Consider the following 27,844-nt stretch of genomic DNA (forward strand, 5'->3'; position numbering starts at 1 on the left):
ATGGTGCATCTCATGTGCCACCCGCACAAGAACCAGTCCAGGGGCACTGGCAACGATCTTACTTGGCTTGCCGGGTCTTCTCACGCACAGCACATTTCCAAAGGTCTCGGTCAGTAGTCATCGCCTCGGTGAGGCCCAATGTACGAAGGTCTTGCCTCACCACCTCAGCCCAGGTCTTCCTGGGCCTACCTCTTCCACGGGTTCCCTCAACTGTTAGGGTGTGGCACTTTTTCATGCAGCTATCCTCCTCCATTCTCACCACATGTCCATACCAGCGCAATCGTCTCTCTTGCACACCACAACTGATGCTTCTAATGTTCAGCTTTTCTCTCAAGATACTTACACTCTGACGGGTATTCACATTGACATTACACATCCAACGGAGCATATATATATATATATATATATATATATATATATATATATATAATAGTAATAATAATATTAGGGATAGAAATCCAAATTTACAGGTAAAAACTCAATTAAATTCAATTTATTAAAAATTAAAATTGAATTAAGTTTCACAGTATAAAATATATATATGTGACAGTTGATTTTCATCGATTAGTTCATGAACCTTGGTTCTTTTCCCTAAAACTATATATATATATATATATATATATATATATATATATATATAAGTTCAAAAAAACACATAAAACAATAACAAAAAAACAACAAAGTGAGGACGTGATACGGATAGTGTTATTGGACGCTCGGGAAAGGAAAGAAAGAGTGTATGACATTTCGGGCGTAGCCCTTCGTCGGAAAGATGGAAAATTCGGAGAATGGAAAAACGGAGAATGAGGAAAATGGTACCGATGCCCACGAGGTTACATTGTGAAAAGACCGGAAGAGGAGGTGGTGGGGGAAAAGTTCTTTCTAAGACAGGAGAGTGAAAAAGGGAGATGAATATATGTGCGTGTGCGAGAGTCTGCGAGTGTGTGTGTGATATATATATATATATATATACACACACACACACACACATATATATATAATTGGCATGTGTGTGTGTGTGCGAGTATGTGTATTTGTTTCTCCCCCACCACTGCTTGACAACCAATGTTGGTGTTTACATCCCTGTTGTTTAGCAGTTCAGCAAATGAGACTGACAGAGTAAGTATCGGCTTTAAAAATAAGAACTGGAGTGAATTCGTTTGACTAAAAATTCTAGGTGGTGCTCCAGCATGGCCATCGTCTAATGACTAAAACAAGCAAACTGTAAAAGATGAAATGTCTGTTATATACCTATGTATATAACATCTGCATATATCTGTCTTCTTACATAAGGAGACAAGTTTCGAATAACCTCAAGGGGCTTCAGCAAATGTAATCAAACAAAAGGAGCATAAAGATCATGTCCCTTCTCAGGTGAGAAAAGAAAAGAAAAGAGCATTTTTGTTTGTTTGTGGTTAGAAGAAAGAGAAAGGACCATAACCATTTCTTGAGGGCATCAACAACTGGTAGAAGAGAAACAGGTGTTAATTCTCAGATGGGACAATGGGTACAAAAGCTTGCATCAGAATTGATTAACTAAAAAGCAGCCAAGGGTCAAGTAGCTGTGTTAAACTGAGCTATGAATTGAATCTAACATTCAAAAGCGAAATCGTGATGGCACCTGTACCAGTGGAGCACTAAGAGCACCGTTCGAGCGTGATCATTACCAGTGTTACCTTCCTGGCACGTGAAAAGTCATTCCAGCGAGATCGTTGCCAGTGCCACTGGACTGGCTCCTGTGCAGGTGGCATGTAGAATACACCATTTTGAGCGTGGCCATTGCCAGTACCACCTGACTGGCTCTTGTGCCGGTGGCATGTAAAAACACCTACTACACTCTCGGAGTGGTTGGCGTTAGGAAGGGCATCCAGCTGTAGAAACTCTGCCAAATCAGATTGGAGCTTGGTGTAGCCATCTGGTTCACCAGTCCTCAGTCAAATCGTCCAACCCATGCTAGCATGGAAAGCGGACGTTAAACGATGATGATGATGATGATGATTCAAGACCATGGGTCTTTTACACTATAACTGTTTCACTGAATATCATTTACAAAGCTTGGGTTGCCTTGAGATAGAAGACACTTTATTTACTCAGGTGTTGTGCAGAAGGATTGACTATTTCAAAACAACCTTTTTAACTACACACTTGTACTTGTATTCATATTCTTGTACTTTTGTTAAAGCAACTCAATTGTATTTTACTTATGTGTATATTTACACACTTATCTCCAATACAAAACAAATATATGTATCGTCACTACACAAACTTATCTTATAAATACCTACTTTACTTTGCAATAGGCATCCAACTACTAAAAGCAGTGAGTATTTGAACCTAATCTTAACAAGAGCTCTCAGAGAGCACAAACCTCCACCAAGGCAACACCAACGTCCTCTCGGACAGACGTTTTTGAAAAATTCACAAAATCATTAATTTTAGCTACAAACAAATTTTATTAGCATCAATGTGTTCGTATTGAATTAGTATTTGTCAAAATCAAGTGTGGAAAACAACATCCATCATGTGGTGTTCATTTTCATTGATGCATTTCTGCAGGCGTTCTTGGAAGTTGGCACCCACTCTCTCCAGCATTGCTCTGTCGATTTGGGTGACTTCCACATGAATAGCTTCCTTCAAATCATCCAATGTATGGGGCTTATGTGCATACACACATGCCTTGAGGTTTCCCCACAAGAAATAACCACACATGGACAAATCAGGGGACCAAGGGAACCAAGGGATGTCAGCAAACCTGGAAATGAGGTAGTCACTAAAGAGAGGGTGAAGAATGTCCATTGATGCTCTGGCTGTGTGGGTCATTGCCCCATCCTGCTGAAACCACACATGTCAAATAGGAATATGTTTTCGTCATAATTCAGGCACAAAGAAGCTGTTTGCCATCTTGATGTAATGCTCGGAGTTCACAGTAACAACATTTCTATTATTGTCTTCCAAAAAGTAAGGACCAATGATGGTAGCTTTTCCAACAGCACACCAGACCATCACTTTTGGGCTGTGCAGTGGTCTTTTGTGCAGTTCTCTCAGGTTTTCAAGAGTCCAATAACAACAGTTCTGTCTATTCATCATGCCATTGTGATAAGAACGAGCTTCATCACTCATTAACAAAATGAGGTAGTCATTTGCCTCAAAAATTGCTTCCATCTGACACACAAAGTTAAGCTGCTGTGCATAGTCTCATGGTTTCAACTGTTGCCCAATGACCAATTTGTACGGGTGGAAATGCAGGTCTTCATGCAAAATACACCTTACTGATCGATTATCGATGCTAAGTTCAGTGCAATGCCTCCAAGCAGAGCAATTTGGACTCTGTATCAAAGCTTGTCTGATGCATTCCACATTTTCCAGAGTCCGTGCCATTCGTGGTGCCTCCACCAGTCTCCTATTTAATAGTGTACCTCGTGTATGAAGTGCATTCACCCAACATAAGATTGTGTTACAGGTGGGAACAGCCTGATTTTGGTGAATGCTGAAGTGGCACCGAAACTCATGCTCAACTGCTGTGACAGACTTGTTATTCTTCATGTAACTGTTGTAGACAAACACATGATGCTCTATCGTCCCCAGCATCATGGCTTTACCTGAAAAGAAAAACAAATGCTAAGACACCATGGAACAAATGGTACCTGTTGGACATATGTTCCCTCCCCTTGGGCTGAGTAATAGCTATTTCAAAAACGTCTGTCATCTCTACCTCACCCTGTAGTAGCACTGGTACCACATAAAAGCATCCAGTTCACTCTGTAAAGTGGTTTGCATTAGGTAGGGCATCCAGCCATAGAAACCATACCAAAATAGACAGTTGAAGCCTGGTGCAGCTCTCCAGCTGGTTGGCTCCTGTCAAACCATCCAAGTTGTGTCAGTATGGAAAACAGATGTTAAATGATGATGATGAGGAATTACAGGAACTGTACATTAATCCTTTAGCATTTAGATTACTCTGTCAAACGTAATGTTTATTTATTCAAATTGTCTTGAATTAATCATGCATTATCTCATAGCTTCTACATTTCAATGATATGATAGTTTTTTTTTTTAGAATGACAATGTAGGCTAGATATAAGAGACTGGATCTTACCAGTTTGAACATAAAATAGGTAGAATATTTTGGCTGGATATAACCAGTTTAAGTGCTAAAGAGTTAGGCAATGTGGTATCGGTGATGTTTACATTATAGAGCTGCTTGTATTGCTTAACCTTTTATTCTATTTGTGCAACACCGTTGCAAATCAGCAAATAGTTTATACACAACCTGTTTATACTCAGACACCTGTTTACACTTCAGACAAGCAGTCTCAATTTCAATTCAAAAGTAACTTGAGTGTATAGTACTGACACACTGCAAATACAGTGAAATACGTATCTACCACTCTTGTGTGATACCTTCTTGGGTGATTTTGTTTTGCCTAGATCTGAAGTATATTGTGTTATTTTTAGCACTATACAACTTTGAAGGGTTTTCCCTGGATGACTAACCACAGCTTCTGGCATTTAAACAGCATACATATGTTAAGTATGAGGTTTTGTAATGTTTACACTATAAACCTGTTTCTATGGCATAATCTGAAGTTAATTTCTATCTTTGTCACAGTGTCCTGCCTCCAACGATTCCCTCATTAGTGTCACATTGCTGTCTCATTACTAACACACACCACACATTTAACTATAAATTCTATAAGCCAAATAGGATGCATCTACATGGTGACTAGACATGCTAGAAATAGCAGCCACTTTTCCTTGAAATAACCCCTACTGTCATTATGAAATGAAGCACACACACTGAATACTGTAAGTCTAGATCTGTGAACAAGATGGATGGGCACCACAGGAAAGCCTTTTATTAGAGGTCTGTTTGATCATAGCTGACCTGAGGCTAAACAATAACAAATACATTTTATATTAGTTCCAAATTTTGGTACAAAACCAGCAATTTCAGGGGAGAGGTTTAAGTCGATCAGATTGACCCCTTAGCTCAACTTGTACTTATTTTATTGACCCCGGAAAAATGAAAGGCAAAGTCGACCTCAGCAGCATTTGAACTCAGAAGAAATGCCACTCACTAGCGTAGCTAGGGGCAGCACTTTGAAAGGGGCACCACTTTTGGGTCTGCTGCAGGTAATATGTGATTTTTGTGGGATCTGGGAGCGGCAAACAGAAAGGCTGCCCTGGGTGGCACACATTCTAGTTATGCTAGTGATGCCACTAAGCATTTTTTCCAGCATGATAACAATTCTTATTTCTTTACTGCCCACAAGGGGCTACACACAGAGGGGACAAACAAGGACAGACAAACGAATTAAGTCGATTATATCGACCCCAGTGAGCAACTGGTACTTATTTTATCGACCCCGAAAGGATGAAAGGCAAAGTCGACCTCGGTGATAACAATTCTGTCAGCTCGTTGCCTTCAGAAATACATTTCGTATTATAAGATAAATATAAATATGGCACGTAAAAGCACCCACTACACTCACGGAGTGGTTGGCATTAGGAAGGGCATCCAGCTGTACAAACTCTGCCAAATCAGATTGGAGCCTGGTGCAGCCATCTGGTTCACCAGTCCTCAGTCAAATCGTCCAACCCATGCTAGCATGGAAAGTGGACGTTAAACGATGATGATGATGAAGAAGACTAACGTAACTCATAATAGAACAATGAACAGCAAGCATAATCCTGGCTAAAAGAGAATTAAATCAGACAAAAGCACAATTCTTATGTTTTCTCTTGGAGTTTGATTTGAAATTATTTTAGTAGACCAAACATACATTGAATGTAACTATGTGGCTGTGTAGTTAAGAAATTTGATTCCAAACTAAATGGTCTTGGGTTCAATCTCATTGTACACAACCTTGGGCAATGTCGTTTACTGTGGTCTGGACTGACCAAAGCTATGTGAGTAAATTTGGTAGATGGAAACTGAAAGAAACCTGACATCTCTCTCTCTCTCTAATACACACACATCCCCTTAGCTAATGTTGTTGTTATTCAGTCTTAGATCAACTCAAATTGTGCAAACCTATAACCAGAAAGCATTCCAATCATGACCATCCTGATATTTTGTCAACTGTGTTCTTCCAATTTCAAGATGACAGAGTGTGATTTGAGGGAGAGTTGACTGCTATTTCTACACACTGATTCATACAAACCTTTTCTGATGGGTGAAAACTTCTAGAATCAGAAAGAACTTTATCTATAGATGTCATGATTTTGCTGAAGATTTGCAAACAGATAATGAATGGCGCTGGGAAATGTTCCTTCTAAGCCATGTAACCAAATGCATAAGTCAAGATGTTTCCTGAGCAATAATTGAATCATTCAGTTTAGTCATTTTCAAAGGAAAAGAAACAAATGGTATGCTTTATAATTTCTAAAAAGAATGAAAGAGTACTATACATAATTACCACTGACTAGAAATGTTTAGAACTTAATAATAAGTAAGCAAACTAAATAGATAGATATGCTTACTCTATGTCTCATTTTTCTTATTCCTTAACTGCAAAATCCAAAACTTCAAATCCCACCAAATATTATGAAGAAATGATTATCTCTCTTGTATTAGCTGTTTGCTTGGAGAGACCACATGATAAGGTTTATAAATCACACAGTATTGATCTATTGCATTATTAATATGACAATAACTTTAAAAACAATAATTTTGTTTGTGTATTGTTTTTAACAAATAGTAGGAGATTGTAGATTTTATCTGTAAACAAGTCCAAGGGAATTATGGTGCTAGGAACAACACTTTTGATACAAACTTACAGATTCTGTATTATAGCCTTCTTGTTTTAAAGAGATCTAAGTAAAACCTTCCACAAAAATTTGAAGTTACCTTTTTTTCAAACACCAGCTAAATGATGGCACCTGTGCCAGTGGTGCGCTAACAGCACCGTCCGAGCGTGATCATTGCCAGAGCAGCTGTCTGGCTTCCGTGCTGGTGGCACGTAAAAAAACCATTCGAGCGTGATCATTACCAGTGTCACTTTACTGGCACTTGTGCCAGTGACATGTGAAAAAACCTTCTAGCGAAGTCATTGCCAGTGCCGCTGGACTGGCTCCTGTGCAGGTGGAACGTAAAAAACACAATTTTGAGCATGGCTGTTGTCAGTACCACCTGACTGGCCTTCGTGCCGGTGGAACGTAAAAGCACCCACTACACTCTCGGAGTGGTTGGTGTTAGGAAGGGCATCCAGCTGTAGAAACTCTGCCAGATCAGATTGGAGCCTGGTGCAGCCATCTGGTTCGCCAGTCCTCAGTCAAATCGTCCAACCCATGCTAGCATGGAAAGCGGATGTTAAATGATGATGATTTTACTAAACTATTAATTATTTTCAAAATTAATTGAAACAGCAGTAATGTATTTCAAGAGAAATTTAGTAATAAAATGGATAAGATTTGCTTCAAATCTCTCAGCATGTGTTTATGAGTACCAGAGCCAAGATATGCTACTTTGGAGATACTGATTTCTTACAGAAGCACAAGGCCACAAATTCAGAGAAGAAAAGTATGATCTTTGAGCATTGGGCCTCAAAGATCATAGTGATGACAAATGACCGAGAGCTCTGGTGATATGCTGTGCATGACAAGACTCATCAGGTCAAGTGAAATCATAGTTGTGGATGTGCTGGTGTCATGTAAATGGCACTTGTGCTGGTGGTATGCAAAAGTGCCCATTACAATCCTGGAGTGGTTGGTGACGGGAAGGGCATCCAGCTGTAGAAACCATGCCAAATCAAACTGGAACCTGGTGCAGCTCTACAGCTCATCAGCTCCAGTCAAACCATCTAACCCATGTCAGCATGGAGAGAGAGGATGTTAAATGATGAAAAGACCTGGTCACCTGCATTACCCATCCACTCCATACTCCAGTAATTGTCCTGTACAGCATTTTTTAGATATTAACACCAACTCCATTTCAGAGCTATTGGCTGCTTTTTAGAAGTTCACATTGCTACACATTGCTGCTAATTAAATTGTCATTAGCATCAAAGACTGCAATATCAGCTTATAAGGCTTATGTCTTTGAGCATACTGATGTGCACTATCAAACAGAAATTCATTTCAATAAATGCATATATCAAAGGAAAAAAACCATTCTTCACATTAGAAGACTCTCATGGTTACACTTGACTATGAAACCAAGAGACACAAGTTGGATGATGTTAATGATAAATTCACACACTACACAAAAGTGATACGTTGCAGATTGTTCAACAAGTTCCAGAAACATTTTGTGATCTGATACACATAAATCATTGCCATATTTATAGTAATGGATTAATGTAGGTTTTGAAAACTTCCATGATAAAACAATAAGTACAATGTTGCAAGTAATTTTCTCTCAGAATAATGACGATGATGAATAATGTGCCTAAGATTTTAGTGTAAGACAACACTCCTAAATTTCATGATGACAGTGACTGTCATCAGTTATCGAATATTGGTGGCATTCCTTAAAGTGGGAGAATGTGGAAGGAATATTTCAAACTATTAAAATAAGGCCTGTGAAGTCTTGACCATTACTCTATTCTAGAAATCAGCAAATGTGGTATAAAAGAAACTATAAGTCAACAACAGAAATTGCAAGCTTTGTGTTGCTTTGTGTGGGAGTAACACTGCTGTCATTCCAAGAAAAGGGATTGGAAGTTTGGCTCAAGCAGACCCAAATAAGCCTAAACTTGAGCCACTTGGAACAGAGATGATGACAGTGGTGAAGGTGCCCATTGCTGCTTTGGTACCTTTCTTATTTAAGAAATACCTATGATGGTGATATGGAAGCACAAATGGAACAACAGGATCAAAATGGTCATGAAAGAATCCATAAGTACTCAGTCTATCAGCCCTTAAATTTTCAAGTAGGTGTGAAGATATGTTATAGAAAACTATATAACTGCTAATGTGAAACGTGAAATTCATACTATGAATAAACTTCTGTATTGATAATATAAATATACATCATCATCAGTAAACATCTATGTTCCATGCTGGCATGGGTTGGGCAGTTTGACAATGAGTCAAGGACTGCATCAAACACCAGTGACTGTTTTGATATGGTTTCAGCAGCTGGATGCCCTTCCTAATGTCAACCACTTAACAGTATGTACTGGATGCATTTTTGCAGGTCACTGGCACAATTGAGGTCACCATGTCAACAAATCCAGGGAGTGTTGGAGTATAGCAGGTCCTTGCAGAGGAGCTACATAGCAATTCATATTTAGGAGAGAGGGTGAGAGTAAATTAGATGTATCACAATGGTGATGAGGTGCACAAGTTGGTGAGGCTACAGAGATGCTAGCAGTATGGTAGAAACAATACCATTGACAGGGAGAAAGAGAGGGAGAAATGTGTGTAGGTGTATAGCAAAACATTTGGGAGAACATATTGTGTGGCCAAGAAGACATAATGAATTACAGCTGAGTAGGCAGACAGACTGGCTTCTTAATATAGGGCAGTTAGTTTTCGTACGTTATATTGAACCTTAAATTATGCATTGTATTTTAATTGTTATATAAATGTTCTCTAGCATACTAGCCTTGGCTTATATCTAACCTTATACAGGGAAATAGAGCCCCACCCAAAACAGAAAGCGAGTTTTAAACAGGGCCTTATTTGTCATAGGAATTAGGGCAGAACACAACACGATGTTGGGAACGAGTAAGAATATTGAATAATTAGTTAATATATAGTTTAACACAGGGTTACCAAAACAAAAAAAAAAAAAACAGTCTAATAGGTGTAAAAAGAATGTGTAGTAAACGAAAGTCCTCTTCCAGCCTCTTTCGTTTGTGCAAATTTTTGTTTCCATATTCGTTTTCTACGCGTTTTTTTACACCTATTAGACTGTTTTTTTGTTTGTTTTGGAGACTGGATGTTAAACTACATATTAACCGATTAACTAATTAAGCCTTAGTTCATGCGTTAATTATATCGATGTCTCCGCTTACATCTCCGAATATTATCTAATGAAAAGTTTTACTTTGTATACCGCTTCTTAACACATACTGTATTTTGAATACTGAACATCTCTGCTTTTCTTTCGGAACAGAGGATCCGATGATACAGAGACAAAAAGTCAGTAGAGTCACACTAAATACTACTGTGTTCTTGTGCGAGAGAATATTAACACATTATTGAATTGAAAGTTAAAAGTAAGTTATAATTTGAAAATAATAATATTCTACAATAAAAACATCACAATGACTTCACTTTCTAGAATTTTTAGTTTAGCCGACGTTATTGTAAATGTATACCGCTTAAAAATACATTAGATTATATACGTTATTCACACCCATGCCCTTTAATAAAGTAGATCTCCAATAAATTTTCTTCGCCCACATTAACAAACCCGAAGAAATGTAACTTAAAACGTCGGTTCCTTTTCTTTCATTTATCAATTGATAATTTTACTCTTTTCCTTCATTCATTTGAAAAACTAATATGGTATTGCTTAAACTGTTTGGAATACGATGGACTATTCTACAGCAAACGTCTTTGAGTGTTTACAGGTTTCCATTCTTAGAGTTTATATAACCTTGCATTTGTGATGGCAAGCCTGCGTCTACACATACTTATATTTGTAAAGCAGTATTTCTTAATTTACTATGAATAAAGGGTTAGATTAGACGCTGGAATTTTTTACCTTAATGCACAATATGCAGAGAAGGTGAAACACAAGTTCGACCTCTCGGATCTAGTCGCCGAACGATGTTCTCAGTTAGGACATATCGTTCAAAAGCGTTTGGTACTTATAGGATTGAAACAAATTTAATCTGTCTGTTTGTGTGAATTATGTATTTCCTATCTAGAAGCAGTTAGATAGACAGTCGAAGAGTTAGGGAGATAGCTGGACCAAGAAATAGAGACACAGAGAGGCTATAATATCTACATAAAAGGACAGAAACAGACAAATGGAGAAACAGGTGTATTATAGGAGAGAAATATCATCTGAAAGAAAGAACAGTTTTGTGTTAGCGATCACTCAACCCTACGGTTTAATAGATCCAGTTATATTAAACATTAAACAGGTTCTATCAAAATACTAATAGTTATGACTTTTGTATTTAATTGAGTGTCTTTTCTAACAAAGAGTAACAAGTGATTGAGGCAAATAAATGAACTTACCACGAAGTGTTCGATCTCGGTGGAACAGCCTCCTCGCCAAAACGGTCAAGCTAGGCTCGTTTCTGATGGTACGGGTAAACTGGCCAAGGGTACGACCCATACCAAACCGAAGATGAGCTAACAACATTGTCCTCGGTGGAGAAAGGTTAAGTCAGTCAGGTTGGAGTGCCAAGGTCACTGTTCTCCTTTGCTGAGAACAGTTGGGACAAGTGGAGGTTAGTCGAGAGTTATTCCCCTTACTTCAGAACTCGCCTGACATTGAGAAGAGATTTAAGATTATGGTGATTGAAAGAGATCGATCTGTTTGTCTATTTCTGTCCTCGCTAAACTTACTGGTTTCTGTTCGCTGTCTTATATATTGCTAATTCTTTTAGAATGGATTGGAACGTCTCGATATAACATTTCATTACCATAATAAATATGAAACCCACTAAGCATATAACCTTAGTGAAAACCGTTACCAGCGGCACGGGCACTTGTTTGAAATGCCAGAGGGCGAAGAACAGCGCTAAAGACTCTATTCAGGGCCTTAAACGTTTCTGGGAAGAAATTGTCCTCAGATCGGACCTTGCCTAAATGCTTTCAAGAGAGTGTGTTCCACTAAAGGACGGAAGTTTTGAACAACTATCCCTCTCATAGGGAAAGCAATTGTATTTCTGCGTCTTGTACAATAAGAATTACTATTCTGAAAGAAATTATTTTGTCCACAAAATTTATATTTTCAAAAATGTTTTATTCCTGTCTTTCTCTCCGAGAAATCTTTTCTGACCAAGTATAGAATCTCTGTGTTTTAAGAGAATGCATAAACGGTATCTATAATGCTCCTGTCTTTTCCACATAATTTAGCGAGGTTTGAGAAGTGAAATAGTTTCAGGGGGTCTGAATTTGTGTTATAGACTTAGCTATGCTATGCTCACCTTTTCCTCGAGTAAAATATTGATTTATTTTGTCTGGGTGTTACAGAGGTAGATTTAGTGAATTACGACCTCATTACTCTCAGACAAATGAAAAGGTATGATTGCTCCCTGGAGGATTTGCTCTTTTAGAAATAACAGCCTTTTATATCAGAACTTCATTAACTTGTTGGGGAACCAAACTTTCTCAGTGTTTGTAGAGACGTTTTTAAGTTTCATACCGTAATTCCTTTGTCATTATTTTATCGTTTGATGTTAATACCACAGTCGAGATTGGACCAACAAATTCCTTATTTCAACTGTCAAACACTCGTAATTATTTCTCAATTCCTCGTAGAACTTGCTTAAAAAGTTAAAAATTCCCTTTTTTTCCTCCTGGCGTACAAAATCGGTTTTGCAAATTTTATTTACAGATTTTTGTGAATTTGCAATTTTATTTGATTTCTGGTGTTTCTTTTCATAACTTTGTAAAATTGACCCAAAGACAGTATTCTCACCCCTCTGTAAGGACGACCGTGCGAACTCAAAAAGGAGAAATGGTGACGAATGGGAAAACAGGACTCCTTTTATTTAAACGCGTCACACGGTCGAACACAAAATATATATATCATTGATGATATACAAATATGTTATACTACGATAACATAAATAGCCAGTAATGAGACGATAAAAGATAATAAACACAACCGTATAAAATGAATAACAGAAATATTTATTGTAGCTTTAAAGATGTATGTGTATGTGAGAGTGTGAATGTGACATAGAAGAACATAATCAAAGACAGGCCGTCGTACAAAGAAAAGTGTGTATGTGAGTGATACATGTATGTGTATGTGAGATATTACAGCAGATAGAAAGAGAGTCAGTAACCGTGAGCATTTATACCAGTTCTTAGAGTACACATTAGTATGAGTCTGTATGTGAAAGAAGTGAGGCGTATGTTTGGCAGAGCTTATCACTAGTTGTGTTTTGGCTTCGATGCCAGGGCAGATTCTTCGTTATACAGATGTTCGTCGCTGGCTGAAATTCTCTTGTCTGTTTATTTATCGTGGTGAATATGAATCACCTAACAGAATCGAAGAGAGAGATGTGCCGCCGTGGTTTTCTTTGGTGTACATAGAAAGTCGTGTAGACGCTGGTGGAGATTGATGCTGGTTAGTAGTAATCGTAGAATCGTGTTGGTCATGATGATGATGCTGGTTAGTAGTTGTAGACTCGTGTTGCTGATGTGGCGGCGTCGTTGGTGGTCATCGTTGGACGAAGCTGTTGATGTGTCGCTGGCTGCTGTCGTCTTGTGGTACACGGAACAGATCTCAAAGGGAAACTGAACCGAGACAAATTTGCCGCTGAATTAAAGCTACTTTTATGGTTGATAATAGGCTCACCAGACAACAGAAAAATACTCTATCACATGACCTTATTAGGGGCCGTGATTGGTCAGTTTGCGTTCTGGCGGGAACGGTTCAAAGAAGTTGCCGATTCGAATAGTGATCAGTCACGTGATGACAAGGTTGATGTTTTCCGCTATGCCCGCGCTTGTTTATATTTAAATGAGAAGAATGGCGATAGCAGTTTTGTATCTAATGGCGATAGGTAGTTTCACTACACCTCTCTCTTTGCACTTTCTGCTTCATATGACCTTTGAAGATGAAGGTTTTTGTTTAGTCACAGGTCAGCCCTGATCAAAGACGTTCCAGCCATGACCATCCCACCCTTTATTGGGCAGTATATCTTGGGTCACATTTACCCAATGCCTATCCATTTCTAAGCCAGCTGAGGTTTGAGGGAGATTCGGTCGCTATTTCTAGCAGTTTGATGATGGTCTTGTCAGAGGGAAAAGCACGAATCTTTTGGTCTTTACAATTATACCAAGAAGAGGTAGAATGAATAAGTAGGAAATTCCCTCTATGATTGATCTAATTGATGTCAGGGTCTGTTCTAGATGTAACAATTAGTTTGGGAGTCACAATGTAGAAATAGCAACCAGAACACTCTCAAATTATCTTACCACCTTGAAAACAACAGATAAGATAGTCCTTGATACACAATACATGAGAAAAGGACAGAATATTCATGCTTGATCTGGGACTAAACAACAACTAAGTGTCTGACATAGAGTAAATGACAAATGATTTTGAAATTCTTCCCAAATTTCTGACAGATGCTTAAGAATTTACTACAGTAGCATAGCTAGATGGCTGGGTGATTAAGCCTTTAATAATTCAAACCAGACAAAATATTCTCCTCATTTTATGTTCAAACAAACCAGATCTGGTCTCTCACGCCTACCCTACAATGTCATTCTAAAAAATTAACTGTTACCTCATCAAAATTTCATAGCTACAAGATAATGCATCATTCAAAGCAATGTGAATAAAAATGCATTACCTTTCACAGAATAATACTTTAAAGGCCTGAAGTTTTTGGGCGAGGGGATTAGTTGATTACATCGACCCCAGTGTTCAACTGGTACTTTATTTATTGATCTCGAAGGGATGAAAGGCAAAGTCGACTTCAGTGGAATTTGAACTCAGAATGTAGCAACGGGCGAAATACCAGTAAGCATTTCATCCAGCATGCTAACCTTTGACAGAATAATATGAATGCTGAAGGGTTAAAGTTTGCTTCACAACAATGTGATTTCAGGTTCAATCCTACTGTACACACCTTGTTAAAGTATCTTCTACTTAGTCTTGGTCTAATCTAAGCTTTGTGAGCCAAATTTGGTAGGTAGAAACTGTGCAAAGTCTGCCGTGTCTATACTATACAAGGACCTCTTAGTCTTTGTATGCTTTTAGTGAAGCCTGCTCTGTTGAAAGCATTCATTCTCTTTTCTGAAGACATTTTCTTTCCTCTCGACAGTTTCAAAAGGGTCTTGAATACTACTTTTCCATTACTAACTTTAAACCTTATAGCCACATCATGTTGAAAGCACTGGTTCTCATCCGATCCCCAAAGTTAAGCAATGCTGAACCTAGTTAAAACTTAGATGGGTGACTGCTTGGGAAGCCTGGGTGCTGTAAGCATCATAGTTTTTGGTTGGTATTAAGAAGGGCATCCAACTGTAGAAACCTTGCCAAAGCAGACAGTTGAGTTAAGTGCTGTCCTTTGGCTTACCAGCTCCTGTCAAACCATTAAACACATGACAGCATGGAAAGCACACGTTAAATGATGAAACTAATATAGGACAAATCTTTAGGTCTTGTGCTGAAATCCACTGCAAATAATTCAGAGTGAGGCAGACAAAGCACAGTTCTATGTATTTCTATTTTCCTTGTCTCATTAACTAAACATGGAACTAGATCTTGGAAAACTGTGTTGGGGGAGGATTCTTTGAAGAACTTACATTACAAGAACATTTTTCTTCTACTTTTCTATACTCTTCACTGTTACTGGTTTCAATCATTGATTGACCTGTGGCCATAACTCATAACTCTTATTTTGGAGAATTTTCAGAAAATTTTGCGAATTTCTATTCTACACACAGGAATTCATTCGATTATGGAAAAAAAAAATGGTGTGATTTAAAGCTTATTCAGCTGTTATTTTTAGCACATCTCATGACCACCTCATACCACATGTATTTTAAGTATTTAATAAGATACAAAAAGAATGTGTAGAAAGTAGCTTGGCTTGTTACTATAGAAACAGGCACCTATATGTCTGTGGCTTTTGATTGACTAAAATTACCGGAAATTTGCAAATTGTAAAAGCTTTATTTATTGATTAATGGCAAAACTGAATTTCAGTCAGGTGGTACTGGCATCACTCATATACGTATATATATATTTATTTATACACACACACACACACACACACATATATATGCATGCATGCATATACAGCTTGAAGAATACTAAATAAGACTCTTGAAATTTGGGGAGACTTATCACTAAACTTTAGGATAACACCCCTGATAATTAAATGTGTAGTAGTTGTTAAACAGCAATCCTTTATACTAAGGTACAAGTCCTAAAAATTTTTTAGGGGAGAGGGCTTAGTCAATTACATCAATTCCACTGCTCAACTGGTGCTTATTTTATTGACTCTGATAGGATGAATGGCAAAGTCAACCTCGGCAGAATTTGAACTAAGAACGTGGTTAAGAATTTTGTCTAGCTAATGGTTTTGCCAGCTCACCACCTTATATATGTGAGAGAAAGAGAGTGTGTGCATGTGTATCATCATCATCATCATCATCATCATTTAACATCCGTTTTCCATGCTGGCATGGGTTGGACGATTTGACTGGGGACTGGCAAGCAAGGAGGCCGCACCAGGCTCCAATCTGATCTAGCAAAGTTTCTACAGCTGAATGCCCTTCCTAACGCCAACCACTCCGAGAGTGTAGTGGGTGCTTTCTACATGCCACTGGCACGGGAGCCAGCGAGAGGGAGGGGGGAACTGGCATCGACTATGTTTGGATGGTGCTTTTTACGTGCTACTGGCACAGGAGCCAATCAGGTGGCACTGGCATCGGCCACAACTACAATTTCCATTTGATCGTGATTTGACTTGATTTGATTTTGATTTTACTTGACTGTACGTGTGATGAAAAAAGTCTGAATATGACTCAGTGTGATGTTAGTGATGTAATTTATTTAAGCTTTGCTACTCTGTAAAGTTTTCTTATTTGGTTGGTTTTTCTTGTTTTCAGCCTGAAAGGTAAAAGAATAAATAAATTGATAAACTGATAACTTGCAAAAAAGAGAAAAAGGAATAAAGAGTCATTTCACTCTTAACTCTTTTATTGAAATGCAGAACGACTGTTTCAATAAATTTGGAAAATTATGAAGAATTTTGGAGTTTGGAACATAATAAACTTTAATCTTTTACTTGTTTCAGCCACTGGTCTGTGGTCATGCCAGGGCACCGCCTTTAATGGTTTTACTTGAAAATCAATGCTGTCGCTTATTCTATTGGTCTCTTTTGACAAACCACTAAGTGATAGGGATATACACAAACCAACACAGGTTGTCAAATGGCGACAGGACACACAAACACACAGACAATGGGCTTCTTTCAGTTTCTGCCAGCCAAATCCACTCACAATGAGTTTCTTTACCTAGGCCTATAGTAAAAAGACATTTGCCCAAGGTACCACACAGTGGGACAAAACCCCAAATCTTGTTGTTGGAAAGCAAACTTCTTACCAACCAGCCATACCAGGATCTATCTAAAAACAACGAAATGATAAAAAAAAAAATACAGATAACGAGCAATAATTACCTTTAATGATATAGGTAGAGCTTCAACGGCACTGCGTAGAAGAGGGACATACTTTTTTCTAACTTGATTTGTGAGTTTTATTTGAGAAAGGCTACTTTTGCTTTGGCACTGTTTACGCATTGTTTTCAGGTGAACAACCTTGAAGAAATTTTCAGATAAAATACAGGAAAATAAATTGCAAAATCACATCGAATAAACATACACCACCCAACATGTCGTAGTATTATACCAAGCATAGAATTACCACAACACATCATAATATAATAATGGATCAACATCACATCAACCAACTGGCACTTGTGCCGGTGGCACGCTAGAAAACATTCGAGCGAGGTCGTTTCCAGTGCCGCTGGACAGGCTCCTGTGCAGGTGACCCGTAAAAAACACCATTTTGAGCATGGCCGTTGCCAGTACCGCCCGACTGGCCCTCGTGCTGGTCGCATGTAAAAGCACTCACTACATTCTTGGAGTGGTTGGCATTAGGAAGGGCATCCAGCTGTAGAAACTCTGCCAGATCAGATTGGAGCCTGGTGTAGACGTCCGGTTCACCAGTCCTCAGTCAAATCGTCCAACCCATGCTAGCATGGAAAGCAGACGTTAAACGATGATGATGATATATATCATCATCATCATCATCATCATCGTTTAACGTCCGCTTTCCATGCTAACATGGGTTGGACGATTTGACTGAGGACTGGTGAAACCGGATGGCAACACCAGGCTCCAGTCTGATTTGGTAGAGTTTCTACAGCTGGATGCCCTTCCTAACGCCAACCACTCAGAGAGTGTAGTGGGTGCTTTTACGTGTCACCCGCACGAAAACGGCCACGCTCGAAATGGTGTCTTTTATGTGCCACCCGCACAAGCCAGTCCAGGGGCGCTGGCAACGATCTCGCTCGAAAATCCTACAGGAGCCAGTCAGGCGGTACTGGCAACGGCCACGCTCAAAATGGTGCATCTCATGTGCCACCCGCACAAGAACCAGTCCAGGGGCACTGGCAACGATCTTACTTGGCTTGCCGGGTTTTCTCACGCACAGCACATTTCCAAAGGTCTGGGTCAGTAGTCATCGCCTCGGTGAGGCCCAATGTACGAAGGTCTTGCCTCACCACCTCAGCCCAGGTCTTCCTGGGCCTACCTCTTTCACGGGTTCCCTCAACTGTTAGGGTGTGGCACTTTTTCACGCAGCTATCCTCCTCCATTCTCACCACATGTCCATACCAGCGCAATCGTCTCTCTTGCACGCCACAACTGATGCTTCTAATGTTCAGCTTTTCTCTCAAGATACTTACACTCTGACGGGTATTCACATTGACATTACACATCCAACGGAGCATACTGGCTTCATTCCCTGCGAGCTTACGTATGTCCTCAGCAGTTACAGCCCATGTTTCACTGCCATGTAGCATGGTTGTTCGTACGCATGCGTCATACAGTCTGCCTTTTACTCTGAGTGAGAGTCCCTTTGTCGCCAGAAGGGGTAAGAGCTCTCTAAACTTTGCCCAGATTATTCTTATTCTAGCAGCTACACTTTCAGCGCACCCACCCCCACTACTAACTTGGTCGCCCAGATAGCGGAAGCTATCGACTACCTCTAGTTTTTCACCCTGGAATGAGATAGAAGTTGTTTCCTGTTTGTTTACAGTCTTTATTGCACCTGAACATCTGCCACAAACAAAAACTAACTTGCTAGTTAACCTGCCTTTGGTGTTGCTGCCTTTGGTGTCCATAGCTTGCACCGGGTACATCTTATAGAGTTACTACCTACTCCTTTTCTACATACTGAGCAGGGCCATCTACCTGAAGGGGTTTGTGTTTTATATACCTTCCTACTTATTAGGATTTTGGTTTTAGCTAGGTTGACTCTAAGGCCCTTCAATTCAAGACCTTGCTTCCACACCTGAAACTTCTCCTCTAGTTCTGATAGTGACTCCGCAATTAGGGCAAGGTCATCAGCATAGAGGAGCTCCCAGGGGCAACCTGTCTTGAACTCCTCTGTGATTGCCTGGAGGACTATGATAAATAAGAGGGGGCTGAGGACGGAACCTTGGTGGACCCCTACCTCTACCCGGAATTCATTGCTGTACTCATTTCCAACCCTCACCTTACTGGCAGCATCTCTGTACATGGCTTGCACAGCTCTCACTAACCATTCTTCTATCCCAAGTTTCCTCATTGACCACCAGATAAGGGATCGGGGGACCCTGTCAAAGGCTTTCTCCATGTCAACGAAAGCCAGGTACAGAGGTTTATCCTTAGCTAGGTATTTCTCCTGCAACTGTCTCACTAGAAATAAGGCATCAGTAGTGCTTTTACCTGGCACAAACCCAAACTGCATCTCATCTAAATTGATTCGCTCCCTAATTAGTTGGGCTATGACCCTCTCTGTAACTTTCACAACCTGATCTAACAGCTTGATGCATCTGTAATTATTTGTATCTAAAGCGTCACCTTTACCTTTGTAGCAGTTGACTATGATGCTGCTACACCAGTCATTGGGTATGACTCCTTCGTGCATCACCTGGTTCGTAATACGGGTGACTAGGCTATAGCCAACACTGCCAGATATTTTGAGCATCTCTGCAGTGATTCCTGATGGGCCGGGGGCTTTCCCGGTCTTATATATATATATATCCACTGTATAATAACTAATATATATTAACAACATAACACCCAATATATTATTCACATAGCATCAACTACACATAGCCATCCTTTCATAGTAAATCAACTACATAACATTCAACGCTTTATTAAATATGTAAACCAAAAAAGAGAAAAAACAAACTGAAACATATACAACTTATAGATCTATCACATCTCATAGTATGTATGCATGTACATACATCCATACATACATATAAATAAATAGTTCTTTTACAACAAAGTATATGTCATGTGGCTAACTCAAGTCTATTAACAGATTTTTAAAATCTCAATACACATCAAAAACTGTTTCCATCACAACACAGATACAATTCATACTTACAAAAATATATTCAACTATGAAGAACATTTACCTGCTGAAACTCCAACAAACTGACAGAAGTACCTTGCTGCCCAGCTCGTGCTGTCCGGCCAACACGATGAATGTATGTCTCCACAAACTTTGGGTACTCATAAGAAACAACAAGGTCAATATTAAGCAGATCCATTCCCCTAGCCATTGTGTCTGTACATACCAATCTGTGGGAAGAAAAATGGATGGTTAGTGAGTGCATGTATGAATATATAGGCGCAAGAGTGGCTGTATGGTAAGTAGCTTGCTTACCAACCACTTGGGCAAGTGTCTTCTACTATAGCCTCAGGCCGACTAAAGCCTTGTGAGTGGATTTGGTAGACAGAAACTGAAAGAAGCCTGTCGTATATATGTATATATATATGTGTGTGTGTGTTTATGTTTGACCCTCTAACATCACTTGACAACCGATGCTGGTGTGTTTAGGTCCCCGTAACTTAGCGGTTCGGCAAAATAGACCGATAGAATAAGTACTAGGCTTACAAAGAATAAGTCCTGGGGTCGATTTGCTCGACTAAAGGTGGTGCTCCAGCATAGCCGCAGTCAAATGACTGAAACAAGTAAAAGAGTATACGTATATGTATGTATGTCCTGAGTATGACAGTAAACTGTGTCCAGTGATGAGACTCCAGCTTGAAAGTTCTAGAGTTGTCCTCCGGCTCCTTTGCACCAGCCTGGTTGGGGAGCTGGGTTGACTGCCTTGTGAAAGAATTCCCCCAGAAGCTAACAGCTACTTGGCCTGACCAGAGGTTTCTGAATGAAATTTGGTAGACTGGTACTGAAAGGAAACTACCAAAGATGTGTGTTTGTGTGTATACATATTATGCTAATAAACTTAGTGCTATCTGGGTCACTGAAGAAATAAATGCACCTTTAAAAATAATAGACAATTCTAACAACAAAATAGGAACAGGTATCACCAGCAAAACAACCACATCCTACAAATGGTAGTAGCTCCACTTTGATAATCTACAATAGCATTTCAAACAAAAATGTGCTTATACTTACAATCTAATGGAACCCTTGGAAAATGCTGCTAAAATATTTTCTTTTTGGTTTACTTTGATTCTTGAAGAAAATTCAGCGACAGGGAATTTGTCAATGTGTTTAAGGAGAAGACAGAGTCTGGAACAAACAGAGAAGAAGCATAATTAATTATTGGAACGATTTCTCAGCACCCCGACCAAGTGTCTTCTACTTATAGTCTGAGGTTGAAAGTAGTTTAAAATAACACGTCGATCGTTGTACAAAACTGTAGCTGAACTGTTTACGCAGTATAATCACGTGTTTTCACGAATGTACTAATGAGATTTGCTCTGATAGTTTCATTTAAATATGAATATGTGATTACGGGTGGTTTTGGGAGGCTTGGTCACATGAACCAAAATGTTTTTCAGGCGGCTTTGGATGGTTTGGTAACAAAAGGGTCAATGAATGGATCCGGTAGACAAAATTGAAAGATGCCCGTTGTATGTGTGTGTGTATATATATATTATCACCATCATCGTTTAACGTCCACCTTCCGTGCATGCATAGGGAGGACAGTTGACAGGAGCTGGCCAGATAGATAAACCACCCTAGGCTACTTGGCTGTTTTGGCAGGGTTTTTATGGTTGGGTGTCCTTCCTAACACCACCCACTCTGCAGAGTGGACTCAGTGCTTTTTATGTGGCACTAGCACAGGCAAGGTTAGTTTTGGCATGATTTTAACAACTGGATGCCCTTCCAAATGCCAACCACTTTACAGTGTAGACCGGATGCTTTTAACGTGACAGCAGCACTAGCAGGGTAACTAAGTAACCTGCAAGACAAGGAATTATGAGAGGGGCAGGGGCATGAGGAGGGGAACTTGTGTCAGAGGATGAAAGGTTACAGTCTGACAAAGGGACAGAGAGACAGAAGCAGGTGTTTTGCCACAACAGAGGGGGCATTAGAGGAAGTGATCCAGTATCAGATGATGAAAGGTTAGAGTGTAACAGGGAAATAGAGAGGCAGAAGAAATAAATGTCTTGCCATAGAGGAGGTACATGGTTACTCAGTGAGTGAGAGAGAAAGAGAGAGAACATACATGCATACTTCTCTGCTGGGGTCTTGGGATATGTAACACATTGCCTAAATACCAATCTTGAGAAATAAGGCTTCTCAAAACCAGAAAAGAGAAAGCTAATTCAAAGACTACAGATCCAATCCATTACTGGAACAGTAAAAATTTGTAAATCTTTCCAGAAGTTTATCATTTAAATATATATGAGCATGCCTAGATATGCAACTATATCCATGAGAATACATAGATAAAAGCAAAACATACAAATCTGTATATATATATATATATATATATATATATATATACACACACACACACATACAATCAAAAATACCCTGTTGTTGATGTTGAAATTTCAATGAAGGAGCCTTGAATCTAGGTTAGAAACCGACTGTCTCTCTATTGACAAGAAATCTTGAAATAAAACTGATCACATACATACATATAACACACACACACATACATATATATATATTAATAGTATACAATGAAAGCAAACTACAAATAGGATATACAAAGAGTGTTTGGGTTAAATTTGACAGTTTGCATAAAAAGAAGAAAAAATCCGATCCAAGAATATGAGTATTTTAAAAAATAATCAAAAAACATCAACTAGATTATGGCTGAGAGATAACAGTTTCCTCCAAGTAGCCATCCTCAACTTGCTTGTATAATGATGAAGCTTAATTACAACCAATCAGCAAATGACGTCTTGACGAGATACATACAATGATGATGCTGATTGGATAGATAGAAAAAGGCAAACACATACTGACCTGTGAGTTGATTCAACTGAGTTGGTGAAGCAAACCACACTATGAAAACCTCGATCAAGGACCAAATGAAGTAAGGCGATAACTTTTTCAGATGGATTACATATCAAATATTCCTCCTGCAGATAACAAAAGATACTTTAAAATTTAGTTAATCCAACCAGGAGAGGTTGGCATGGGTGCCAGTCTTCGAATTTGGTTCGATTTCGATTATGCGTGTATGTTCAATGTGCGCGAGACATAGTCTTTTAATGTATGGAGTACACTGCTCGAGTAGTGAGTGTCAATTATTTTCCCAAAATTGGCGAGAAACCTGATAAAGCAGTTGATTAGTCTTTGACAGCGTAAAGGTCTAAAACCATGGCCATATTACGTAACTAAATATGTTCTCTTAGTTAAATAATTTCAAAATGATTCAACTCAACCATTAAGTATTTATTGCATGACCACCCTCAGAAGTCACTGCACACCACTGATTTTTTGGCATTCGGTCCCACACAGTACCACAGCAATGTGAAATGAAGTTTTTTTACTCAAGAACACAATATGCTGCCCAGTCTGGGAATCAAATCCAGTCTGGTGATTCAGTTAGTAATAGGGAAAATATGAGTGGATAGTTGTTCGGTTAAGAACACTGAGGAAGCAATGTTAACCGTTTTGTTAAAAGAAACACCTTTCATGAGAGAAACTTAAATTATTATCAGTGACAATACCTTAAGACTTTCTGGAATTATAAATCTGATATTTTGTTCTCCGTTAACATTATTCTTCTGCTTCTTTATATCTGAAATTGTAGAAAATGTTTCGATTAAAAAACCTTTTTTATTAAAGAGACAACTCTATATAAAACATATAAAGTATGGTTTCTGGTAAATAATTGAATATTTTTGAAATGGCTTAATAAAAAATGTGGCATTTAACCATGTTACTTCATATTCTGAGTTCAAATTTCAACAAGGTCAACTCTATGATCATGCTTGAATGGTGCTTTTTACATGCTACTGGCACGGCACCTAATCTGTGGCCCTGGCAATAATCACGCTCGGATGTGCTTTTAACGTTCCACTGGCATGAGTGCCAATCAGGCAATACTGTCATCGGCCACGTCAGCAATTTTGATTTGTTTTCACTTGCCTCAATAGGTTTTCGCAAGCAAAGTTCATCGTCCAATGAATGAGGGGTACTCATAAGTGGGCCAGTTATATATATCTATATATTTGTATGCATGAGGAAAAGATGATTCAGCACTTTGAGCTTAAAAGGGCCTGTCGCAAAGGAACAATTGGAATTGTAATCAACAGTGAACATTGAATATGTATTATATGTGACTTGTGTTCCATTGTCAAAAGCAGGATATATGAACCATATGAAGTCACATGAAAATCGAAATGCCCAGGCAAGTAATAATCTTGGACACCGACTGCCTCTTGCGATTTGTGTCTTATGCCACAAAACTTGTAAGACAGTATCTGAACTTAAAAGGCATCTGCTAGTTCACAAAATCATTGTTTCAGAGTCAGATTCTAAAGGGCAAAGATATAGAAGAAACTTGAATAATATTTGTCACTCTGCCAGTCAGCAGCTGGTCTTAAAAGTCATCTAAGGGCTCATCAATGGAGGGATTATGCTGCGTGATGGTGTGTGTGTTGGTGGCATGGCGATCATCTGGCAAGATGAAGCAATCATCATATATATATTTGTATGTGTCTTTGTCTGTGTTTGCTGCCCTCTACTGCTTATCAAATGGTGTTGGTGTGTTTATGTCCCTATAACTTAGCAGTCTGGCAAAAGAGACCACTAGAGTAAGTACCATCATCATCATCGTTTAACGTCCGCTTTCCATGCTAGCATGGGTTGGACGATTTGACTGAGAACTGGTAAACCAGGTGGCTACACCAGGCTCCAATCTGATCTGGCAGAGTTTCTACAGCTGGATGCCCTTCCTAACACCAACCACTCTGAGAGTGTAGTGGGTGCTTTTACGTGTCACCCGCACGAAGGCCAGTCAGGCGGTACTGGCAACGGCCACGCTAAAAAATGGTGTATCTTACGTGCTACCTGCACAGGAGCCAGTCCAGCGGCACTGGCAACGATCTCGCTTGAATGTCTTTTCACATGCCACCGGCACAAGTGGCAGGAAGGCGACACTGGTAACGATTACGCTCAAATGGTGCTCAGGTTTTGAAAAAAACAAAGAGTACTGGGGGTGATTTCTATGACAAAACATTCTTCAAGGCAATGCCCCAGCATGGCCACAGTCTGACGGGTGAAACAAGTAAAAGAATAAATAAAAAAAAGCACAAATATATTACCATTGCCAGGTTCTTCAGTGTTGGGTAGAGCAGATTCACTTCCAGATTTATTGGAACTCTTGAGAATGTTTTGAGAAGCAAGAAAAAGACGAGGCTGGAAGAGGTTCACTTTTTGCAGTTTCTCTGAATCATCTGTGAGAGTGGCCGAAAACAGCAACTTTTGGAACTGGAATTCAGAAATTAAGAAAAACATTGAAATGTATAAAAGAAAGATCTAGGCGTGACTGAGTGGTAAGAAGCTTGCTTCCTAACCACAGGATTCTGGATTCAGTCTCACAGTTTGACACCTTGGGCAAGTATCTTCTATTATAGCCTTGGGCTGACCAAAACCTTGGGAGTGGATTTGATAGATGGAGACTGAAAGAAGCCCGTCATGTATGTGTGTGCATGTATATATATTCGCGTGTGTGTGTGTGTCTCATTGTATCTGTGTTTGTCCCCACCAACGTTTTACAAACTGGTGTTAGTGTGTTTATATCCCCATAACCTAGTGGTTTAGCAAAAGTGAGCAATAGGCGCAGGAGTGGCTCTGTGGTAAGTAGCTTGCTTACCAACCACATGGTTCCGGGTTCAGTCCCACTGTGTGGCACCTTGGGCAAGTATCTTCTATTATAGCCTCGGGCCGACCAAAGCCTTGTGAGTGGATTTGGTAGATGGAAACTGAAAGCCCGTTGTATATATGTGTGTATAAATATATATATATATATATATATATATATATGTATGTGTGTGTATATGTTTGTGTGTCTGTGTTCCTTCCCCCAACATCGCTTGACAACCGATACTGGTTTGTTTACGCCCCCGTAACTTAGCAGTTCGGCAAAAGAGACCAATAGAATAAGTACTAGGCTTACAAAGAATAAGTCCTGGGGTCGATTTGCTCAACTAAAGGCGGTGCTCCAACATGGCCACAGTCAAATGACTGAAACAAGTAAAAGAGTAATAAAATAGGTACCAGGCTTAAAAAATATACGCACAGGGGTCAATCCAATCGGCAAAAAATAAAAGATATACATATATATATATTTCAAATTTAATAAAGTATTATTACCATTATTAAATTTAATAATAATAATAATGATAAAGTGGCCAGCAAGCTTAACCTAAATAGGCAAAATATATGCAAATAAATAAAGGTACCGAAATACCAGCTTGCTAGAAATAGGAGTCATCACCCCAATGCCACAAATCACTCACTATAAGTAAATACACACGTTTAATGCAGCGAATATAAGAAAAATAGTCCTTACCTTTGCAAAAACTACAAAGTAAAAGAATAGATATCTTGGCATCAACTGAGTGACAGATTTGTGACTTTGAGGTGTTGGCTCCTATTTCTAGCAAGCTGATAATATGGAAGGCGACAAGACTTGTTGGGGCAAGCGAAAGCGAAATTGTGATGGCACCTGTGCCCAGCATCGCCTTCCTGGCATGTGTAAAAACATTCGAGCGAGATTGTTGCCAGTACCGCTAGACTGGCTCCTGTGCAGGTGGCATGTAAAATACACCATTTTGAGCGTGGCCGTTACCAGTACCGCCTGACTGGCCTTCGTGCCACTGGCACGTAAAAGCACCCACTACACTCTTGGAGTGGTTGGCGTTAGGAAGGACATCCAGCTGTAGAAGCTCTAACAGATCAGATTGGAGCCTGGTGCAGCCATCTGGTTTCACCAGTCCTCAGTCAAATCGTCCAACCCATGCTAGCATGGAAAGCGGACGTTAAACAATGATGATGATGTATAATAATCATCTTCCTGAGTTTTAAATCCAGGTTTTGCCCCTGTTAACGGGGGTGGCTGGATCTACCTGAATGTCATAGCAAGCGCCCTCACATCATCTTGCCTGGTTTTAGGTGTCCTCGTTTTTCAAACCAACCCTCCCGATCTCCTCCTCCTCCACCTGTCACCTCCACATTTTCCTGGGTCTACCTCGCTTTCACATTCCATTTACTTCAAACGCAATCACCCTCCTCAGAACATGCTCTTCATCCCTCCTTAACACATGACCATACCACCCCACTCCATTCGCCCTTGCCAATCATTCCACCGATTCCTCCAACCCCAGCATTCCCATCAAATCCTCAATCCTCCTCATGATAGCAGGATAACAAAATCGATAAAAAATGAGTGGTGAAATAACTATGAGAAATGGAATCCAGCTTTGGATTTTTCCCTCCTGGCAAGTTCGTTATTCTTGTTATCAATGTTAATACGTAATATAAGTTTTGCTGACATAAACACCACCAGCTTCATTGGAGACTGATTATTTAGAGATATATGGCAGGCATCTTTCAGTTTCCTATTTCTTTACTGCCCCCAAGGGGCCACACACAGAGGGGACAAACAAGGACAGACAAATGGATCAAGTCGATTATATCGATCCCCCAGTGTGTAACTGGTACATATTTAATCAAT

The 27,844-nt window shown here is 39.4% G+C and overlaps 2 protein-coding genes and 1 pseudogene across 3 annotated transcripts in view; 1 reads left to right on the forward strand and 2 right to left on the reverse strand.

Annotated features, from left to right (window-relative positions):
- The window catches only part of LOC106879952 (pyruvate dehydrogenase protein X component, mitochondrial), a 39,256-nt gene extending 27,906 nt beyond the window's left edge, over positions 1 to 11,350 (reverse strand). For both annotated transcript variants that reach the window (XM_089353011.1, XM_089353010.1), the window contains exon 1: positions 11,140 to 11,350. In XM_089353011.1, coding sequence (XP_089209137.1) covers positions 11,140 to 11,266 — 127 coding nt within the window. In that variant the 5' untranslated portion in view covers positions 11,267 to 11,350. The remainder of the gene's footprint in view (positions 1 to 11,139) is intronic.
- A 1,394-nt stretch (positions 11,351 to 12,744) lies between these two features.
- Positions 12,745 to 27,844, reverse strand: part of LOC106879954 (ATP-dependent RNA helicase DDX51) — a 33,827-nt gene continuing 18,727 nt past the window's right edge. Inside the window, exons 11-17 of the mRNA XM_014929714.3 lie at positions 25,431 to 25,596; positions 23,832 to 23,902; positions 23,122 to 23,237; positions 21,310 to 21,426; positions 20,303 to 20,468; positions 17,283 to 17,420; positions 12,745 to 16,711 (exon numbers count right to left, since the gene is read on the reverse strand). Of these exons, the coding sequence (XP_014785200.2) occupies positions 16,655 to 16,711; positions 17,283 to 17,420; positions 20,303 to 20,468; positions 21,310 to 21,426; positions 23,122 to 23,237; positions 23,832 to 23,902; positions 25,431 to 25,596 (831 nt within the window). The 3' untranslated portion in view covers positions 12,745 to 16,654. The remainder of the gene's footprint in view (positions 16,712 to 17,282; positions 17,421 to 20,302; positions 20,469 to 21,309; positions 21,427 to 23,121; positions 23,238 to 23,831; positions 23,903 to 25,430; positions 25,597 to 27,844) is intronic.
- Positions 14,961 to 15,079, forward strand: LOC128247974 (5S ribosomal RNA; annotated as a pseudogene).

Source organism: Octopus bimaculoides, chromosome 5 (genome assembly GCF_046866305.1).
Source record: "Octopus bimaculoides isolate indiv1 chromosome 5, ASM4686630v1, whole genome shotgun sequence".
Taxonomy (NCBI): Eukaryota; Metazoa; Mollusca; class Cephalopoda; order Octopoda; family Octopodidae; genus Octopus; species Octopus bimaculoides.